This window comes from Pseudorca crassidens, chromosome 21, assembly GCF_039906515.1.
Source record: "Pseudorca crassidens isolate mPseCra1 chromosome 21, mPseCra1.hap1, whole genome shotgun sequence".
In the NCBI taxonomy this organism is placed as follows: Eukaryota; Metazoa; Chordata; class Mammalia; order Artiodactyla; family Delphinidae; genus Pseudorca; species Pseudorca crassidens.
Genome location: NC_090316.1, coordinates 17,068,573 through 17,076,705, shown reverse-complemented (window position 1 = coordinate 17,076,705; position 8,133 = coordinate 17,068,573). Strand labels below are relative to the sequence as shown.

The following is an 8,133-nucleotide window of genomic DNA, read 5'->3' as shown; positions in this document are numbered from 1 at the left end:
CCGCCTGGAGGGGTGGGATAGGGAGGGTGGGAGGGAGGGAGACGCAAGAGGGAAGAGAGATGGGGACATATGGATATGTGTAACTGATTCATTTTGTTATAAAGCAGAAACTAACACACCATTGTAAAGCAATTATACTCCAATAAAGATGTAAAAAAATAAATAAATAAAATAAAGTTCAGGACAAGAATTTTATATTGGAGTATGGTTGATCAACAATATTGTGTTCGTTTCAGGTGTACAGCAAAGTGATTATACATATACATGTATCTATTCTTTTTCAAATTCTTTCCCCATCTAGGTTATCTATTACAGAATGTTGAGCAGAGTTCCCTGTGCTATACAGTAGGTCCTTGCCGGTCATCTACCTTAAAACATGGGAGCGTGTACATGTCAATCCCGAACTCCCTAACTATGCCTTCTCCCCACCCTTCCCCGCCCCAGTAACCAGAAGTACATTCTCTAAATCTGTGAGTCTGTTTCTGTTTTGTAAATAAGTTCATTTGTATCATTTTTTAAAAAATTCTACACATAAGTGATATCACATATTTGTCTTTGACTGACTTCACTTAGTATGATGCACTTTTGACATGTAGTAATGATTGCTTATAGTATTTAATAATGTTAATATAATATGAAATTGTGTATACTTAGGAGAAAGCAGCTTATAGGTCATCATTTTACTTGCAGTCTTTGCAAAGTTAAAGTGAGAGTCAAGCAGGACTGCCTGTATCTAGTCTTAGGTGGGTTATTAGGCATATTTTTATCCAACAGTATATAGAAAGCACTGGTCTGTTAGCTTCTAGAGTTTAATCACACTGTGTCAAGAGAAAACATCAAATTATTTTTCCATACATATGCCTATCACTTATCTCAGGTAGGAAATTAGCACTCAGGAAAGTCTGGACACTACTGCTCAGATATGAGTAGTGAGGGAACAGAGAAGATTAAACAGCTCCTGTAAGCTCAGCATAATCCAGACGTTAGTAATGGTTTCAGGCAAATACATCTCTTTAGTTTACCTGCCACAGAGAGATAGTAAGTGCCTAAAATGAGATGATTATATGGCTAAAGGTGTCAAAGGAAGATTATACGAGAGGCACACTTTGTATTGTTCCCAATCAGGTTTGCCTTCCTATCAGCAGTGCACAAACCCTTGTTTCTCTTACTGTACCATGCAGCAGTGCGAGAGGTATTAGGTTCAAATGCATTTAAACAACAGGACACCACTGTATTTTGTCCTAGATCTACCAGTGACCAGCCTTGTGATCTCTGACCAATTACTTTACTTCACTAGGTGTCAGGCTGTTCTCCCCAATCCCCATCCCCAAAGAAAGGGCCCTTTATAATGGTCAGTTTGAAAGCTTACACTTCTCGAAGTAGTGTCATGGTCAATGAACTAAAAGGGGGCAGAGAAGTCAGGACTGAGTAAGGCTTAGGACAGTACTAACGTTCACATCTATGACTACTCCTGGCCGTTAGTGTCCCCCATAACTTGCACCTCATTCGCTCTGGAACTTCCATGGGTGTGTTTTCTAAATGCAGGTGGTCCTCGTCATCTGTGGATTCTGTATCTGCAAATTTGCCTACTTGCTAAATTTGTCTTGTGACTTCAGAACTCAGTATGCTTAGCATTTTTGTAGTCATTCCTTGACATGCATAGAACAGCCAGAAAGTTGAGCCTCCCAAGGCACACGTTCCCAGCTGGGGTCCAGCGAGGAGACGCTCTGCCTTCCTGTCTCAGCTCTGGTGCTGTCAACAAGTGTCCTTTTCACAGTCTGTTTCGTGCCGTGTGTTTTCGCATTTTGGTGTTTTGTTGGTGGTCTCTCTGTTGACGATCCCTCACAGCCCTGCCCCAGCACCGGGTGGAAGTGCTGTCTAGGGTTCGTAAGCCGTAAGGCTGCGATGTGTCTTACAGAGAAAATATGTGAATTAGATGAGCTCCTTTTGGGTGTTATAGTGCTGCTGGCATGAGTTCAAAATTAAATAAGTCATCTTTAAACAGAAACACACATAAAACAAGATGAGGTGTTGATTAGTTGACAAAAGTATTGTGACCAGAGGCTTACAAGAACCTAATCCTATATTTCCCCTGGGAGCAAAGGTTCAGTATTTGTTAATTCAGTGTTCATGGGACATTACAGAACATAACCACGGTGAATAATGAGAATTGACTGTATTCTTGTGTTTTGGCCATTAAACAAAAAACGCTATTAAACCAGGACTATTTTAATACAGTAATTTCTTTTTATCAGATTTATAGGTCTTCAACATTTCAGAATTTTTGGCTTCAGAAGTTGGTTTTTTTTTTTTTAAATATTTATTTATGTATTTGGCTGTGCCGGGTCTTAGCTGCAGCATGCAGGATCTTTAGTTGTGGCATGTGGGATCTAGTTCCCTGACCAGGGATCAAACCCCGGGCCCCTGCAGTGGGAGCGCGGAGTCTTAGCCACTGGACCACCAGGGAAGTCGCCAGAAGTTTTGTTTTTAAGGAAGAACATCTTTATATTTTTCATTCCTGAAATATTTGTTATGCGATAATCCATTTTAATACCATAATCTCACCCAGGAAATATCCGAATCTTTCATATTATATTTTATATTTAACATATAATACTAAGTAACTTTTAAGCCAAATGCTTTTGAAAAAGAAAAAATTTACAAATGAAGTTTTCATTACATATAAAATGTATTATACATGCCTATGCATACATGTTCTATTAAGAAACATTGTAAATGTAACCCAGATGGGACCTAAACATATATTTATATGAATTTTATCAATGTCAGGAAACTGTGTTGAATTTTAAAGGATAAAAATGTCCCCTGTTGTTTAAAAATCATAATCACAATTTAAAGGCAAAAGTAGCACTCAGTATATGTATCCTGTAGGATAGGGTGTTGAATTGAACAAGTGGGTAGGTAGAATTCAATGACTGGACTCCAGAATCAGAAATTACACAAGATCATCTTTAAAGTCCTGTTATATCTTGGGATTTTATGATGTATTGTTATTTAATTTTTCAAGGGTGTTTGTCTCATCTAACTGGAAGCATTCAGAATCCGTGGGCTTAGCATGGAGCAGAATTTTTCAACCTCAGCATTGTTGGCGTTTGTAAACAAGCTAGATGATTCTTTCTTGTGGGAGCTGGGGAGGCAGCAACTAGATGACCGCAGCACATACACATAGCCAGCTGTGACAACCAAAAATGTCTCCAGACATTGACAGGCATCGCCTGAGGGTGGGGGGCCGTGTAACCGCGAGTTGCGAACCACTGGCACGAATAGTTGGTTGACACTATTTCAACAGATGAACAAATTTTTATAAAATTTTGGTCATACTATACTTTTTTTTAACATCTTTATTGGAGTATGATTGCTTTACAATGGTGTGTTAGTTTCTGCTGTATAACAAAGTGAGTCAGCTCTCCAGACACATGTCATACTATTCTAAAAGTAAGCAGAAAGACTGTTTCTTTTTGTAATCTGTGAGTAAAACATAAGGAATGTATAATTAGGTATGATGTGTACTGTCTCATTATTAAATGACATGGAAAACTATATATTTAAAACTATATTGCTTCATGTTAAGCAAGAAATGCCAACATACAGAATTCTAAATAGCGAAGTAAATATATATGGACATAGGAGAGATGGTTTATTGAAAGTTCTCATAATATAGTTCTAAATGTAAAATCTAATTGGAAACTGACTGCACCACGTTAATTTATAGTTACAGTTCATAAAAACACATGCTGGGTTTCCACCTAAGGAAGCATTTTTCATTGGAAGATGGCAACCAGGTGTGCTCCATTTCCTCTGTGGGCAGGAGACTTAAACTGAAACAAAAGAAAGACTTAACCATGTACAACATGGAGCATTTCCCCAAAGTAAGAAAGTTGGTCAGTAGCCCCACGCCTGCAACAGTGGTTCAGCAGCACAGGCTCTTTGTAGGTAGCCAGCTGTATAGACTCTACAACTAAAGTAAACAATAGAAGAGCAAAAAAATACACTTCTCTGACCTCCCTCCAATTTCTGGTTCTTTAGGTGGCATGACCAAACTAAAAATTCTTCCTACTAAAGATTCAGAGCATTGTATAGTGTTGCTTGGTTCAACAAGAATCCCTTCTCTTAATGCTTAAAACCAAATGGACTTAACAGTTTCAAACTGTTAAGCAAAGAAGTAGGGCTGTCAAAGAGCAGGTTTCCATGGCAGCCACCTCCTGCCAGTCCTAACTAGTTCCAAGGTTATGGCATCCAAGCCGGCATCCCCTCACTATGCAAAGATACAGGCCCCAGCTAATGGTGGAAATACCGATTTCTCATCTAGTCCAGGACGGAGCAAACAGTCTTATTCCATATGTTTATCTGCAGTCAGTTTTATATAGATTCACCTTGCTTTGATAAAGCTTGTTATATTCAAATACGTGAATTTTTTTAAAGTGTGTTGGAGGAAATAATTTGCCCTGCAAAAGATTTTTCACTTGGGGAAAGGATTTGCCACGAGATTTCCTTAAATAACATGATTCCCCAGCATACTTAAACATGACTAACACACTAAGTTTCAGGACTGTATGTATTGAGTAAAATGACCCTTACCTGTGTATATTTCAAGCATGGATTTCTGCTGTTTCTTTTCATTTTTGGCATGTATATCTCATGGGCACACTTGTTGGGGGAATATGAGGAATGTATTCCCTAGATTTATGAACAGTCTCTGGCAGTAAGAGAGCAGAGTGGCACTATAAAAACAAGGCAATCTGGGACCAGGTGGGACCATCTTCCCCAGCGACTTTTGTACAGTGAGTGGCAGGTTGGTGACACATCCTTCCAGTGACATTCAGTGCCTTAGTCCCACAATATTCTGCTAATAAAGGGCACACCTGTGGCCTGGAAAAGGTAATATGACTTCTAAAGATCTACTTCACGTTGAAAGAATCTGGCTTCATTTCAATAGAACAAAGTACTATTTTCAATGAGTACAATTCCTCCAATACTTTCTTACTCGTAAGTGAAAGAAATTGGAATGAGTCATCAAAAAGAAGAAAACAACAGTTTGAGGGTTGAACTAGTAAAAACAATCATATGTACCACCATAAGTACATTTGAACTTAGTTAAATAGTTCAGTTGCAATATTTTTAAAAATTAGATAAAATGAATTACATAGATCTTTCTACAAAGAATGGATGTTGAGTTGTGAGAGCAGCCTCAACCAGGTAACGTTATTCTCATGGTGAAGAGTGAATGCGTGACGGGGCTGCCTTACCTCCTATGGAGATGATGGCGTCGAAGCCCTGATCCCTAAAGGGGAGATTAAGGTTGTCACATACCATGACTTCACATCCTCTACTCCGGGCAATCTCTACCAATGGCGCACAGTAGTCACAGCCCAGGGTATGTACCTGGTTGTTCACTTTAAGATACTTTCCAGTTCCACAACCTGTAAGAGGAAAACCTGTGTTACACGCTATCCTTAATGGAAAGTGGAACATTGTCGGTTACTTTGTCTTATCACAGGGAATAGAAATAAATTGATACAGACAAACCTCGGAGATGCTGCGGGTTCCATTCCAGACCCTTGCAATAAAGCGAATGTCACAATGAAGCGAGTCACATGACTCTTTTGGCTTCTCAGTGCATTTAAAAGTTACATTTACACTATACTGTGGTCTGTTCAGTGTCCAATGGCATTATATCTACAAAAACAATGTACATACCTTAATTTTAAAACAGCGTATTGCTAAAAAATGTTAACCATCATCTGAGCCTTCAGCAAGTCATAATGTTTTTGCTGGTGGAGGGTTTGAAATACTGTGAGAATTACCAAAATGTGACACAGAGACGCGAAGTGAGCAAATGGTGTTGGAAAAATAGCACCAATAGACTGGCTCAGTGCAGGGTTGCCACAAACCTTTAGTTGGTACAAAACACAATACAGAATCTGGGAAGTGCAATAAAATGAGGTCTGCCTGTATTAACTAACCAAGACAGAACACAACATGGATTGAAGGTACACACAAAAACAAAAAGAAAAGCCTTCAGGGAGCACATACATGTTTTTATATAGGAGATAAGAGGAAACGAAAATGGGAAAAAGAAATATTATTTATTGTATATTTAATGAGGTCATGTCCATAGGGCTTTCTTAACAGAATAGCACAATCAAGAAATGTCAGCTGGCCTCCAGCAGAGAATAATAGTTCCCTAGGATCCTAGTGACAAGGTCCAGTCTCTTTACAAAAGTTACCTTCACACACATATTTCATTATGTTTAGGTCTACATGTTCTGGGCATTTATTCTTGTGTTATCTTGCCAAACCTTCATCACTTGCTGGCTATATAAAACAGACTACTGTCAACAACTTTTCAATGGGTATAGATAAAATAACTTACACAATAAAACAGGCCTTTCAAAAATTTAAAATTTGAATGAAAAAAGGATTTCAGCATCTTTTTATCCAATCTGTTGTCAGTGCTAGGTTTTAAATGATCTCCATTAACTCTGAATACAACTCTGACAAAGAACTATTTTTTCTTAAATAGACCATTTAAAAAAATATATATATTTGTTTACTTGGCTGCACCGGGTCTTAGTTGCAGCACACGGGATCTTTAGTTGCAGCATGCAGGATCTAGTTCCCTGACCAGGGATTGAACGCGGGCCCCCTGCATTGGGAGCTCGGAGTCTTAACCACTGGACCACCAGGAAAGTCCCTTAAATAGACCATTTTTGACATTCACTTTCTGGTGGCAGAGACCCAAGTAATTCAAGATTTACACAGCCCAAAGATTTAGATCAGTCAGATCTCACAGATATTATGGTGAAGAAGGTAGTAACGTAAAGGAATAATCATCTTGAAACAAAGCCTTCTGTGATCTAGTACCTAGTATTTTATTCTAGTACAGACATATCTATTTCTTTTTTCAGAAATATTTAAAGATGTCATTAGAGTTGATATCCCTACCTGCTGGCATTAGCTCTAAATTTTTTTGCCTGAAAAATATCTACCACTATTCAAAGATGATTAGTTTGCTGCTTTTGAAATACATCTCAACACTCTTTGGTAACTCCTCCTTAATAGGTGCTATTCAAAATTATGAGACACTAAAAGCAGAATTAAGATTCATTGATGCCAGCTGAGACAGTGGAGAGCTTGTGAATAAAAAATAAGATTTCCAGCTTCATTATTTCAATGTAAATGATTGAGGTCTTGGAAATATTTTAGATCTCGTAGCCACTGTTTCTAAGAATGCTTTTGCAAAAAAGGATCCAATATTTGAGGGCAATCATGGGGAAGATATAATTCACAAAGTATTTTAAAATTGAAATCCTAAACATTTCAAAGACGATGCTCATATTTTAAGAAAAATCATCTTGTAAATTTTTTTGCTGTTTTGAACTGGCTCAGGGGATACATTTAGAGAAATGAAAGGGAAAATTACTTCAAAGATACTAATAAAAACAGGTTCATAGAACATTGGAGCTAGAGGGACTTGTTCAGAGAGCATATGGTAACAACGAGGAAACGGAGGTCTTTTCAGATTTCATCATCTCCTGAAACGTTTCCAGTGCCCCTGATACCTTTGATATCCTGTATTTGTTTCTCTCTCTTTTTTTTATTTGCAGCCATGCTGCGAGGCTTGTGGGATCTTAGTTCCCCGACTAGGGACTGAACCCGGGGCCACGGCAGTGAAAGCACTGAGTCCTAACCACTGGACTGCCAGGGAAGTCCCCTGTATTCATTTCTAATGGCATTCATTTTTAAGGATAGTAATGGAACTCCTGAATATGATGCAATTATCCATTTTCAAAGTGCAGACACCGAGATGCTAGAGAGGGGAGATTTTATCCTAATGAGGAAATCAAGAATACTGCCAAGGCTAGTCCCTCATTATCTTAAACATGCAAGAAATAAATCAGAACATTTTTGGTACTGCAGCTCCTGTACACAACAGTCATGCTCCTTTACAAAATCTCAGTGATAACCTTCTGTAGTTCTGCAGAGATACCGTAGCAAGTGTCTGCATTGCTTCTGTTCCCCTCTATTTTGTATTCTGCACCTCACTACAACTAAGGAAGAAAACAGATAATTGCCTCAATTCAACAAGGTATTTTGGCCCATGGTGGGCGA

General features: G+C 38.5%; 1 protein-coding gene and 1 long non-coding RNA gene across 7 annotated transcripts in view; one reads left to right on the top strand and one right to left on the bottom strand.

Annotated features, from left to right (window-relative positions):
* TRMT9B (tRNA methyltransferase 9B (putative)) overlaps positions 1 to 8,133 on the bottom strand; it is a 65,751-nt gene that overhangs the window by 11,034 nt on the left and 46,584 nt on the right. For 4 of the 5 annotated variants that reach the window (XM_067722096.1, XM_067722095.1, XM_067722098.1 and 1 more), the window contains one exon: positions 5,268 to 5,441. In XM_067722096.1, the coding sequence (XP_067578197.1) occupies positions 5,268 to 5,441 (174 nt within the window). Of the gene's footprint in view, positions 1 to 5,267; positions 5,442 to 8,133 lie in introns of those variants that run through there. The other variant, XM_067722099.1, reaches the window with a different exon arrangement.
* The window catches only part of LOC137216174 (uncharacterized), an 80,009-nt gene that overhangs the window by 38,011 nt on the left and 33,865 nt on the right, over positions 1 to 8,133 (top strand). The gene's annotated exons all lie outside the window — the stretch shown is intronic.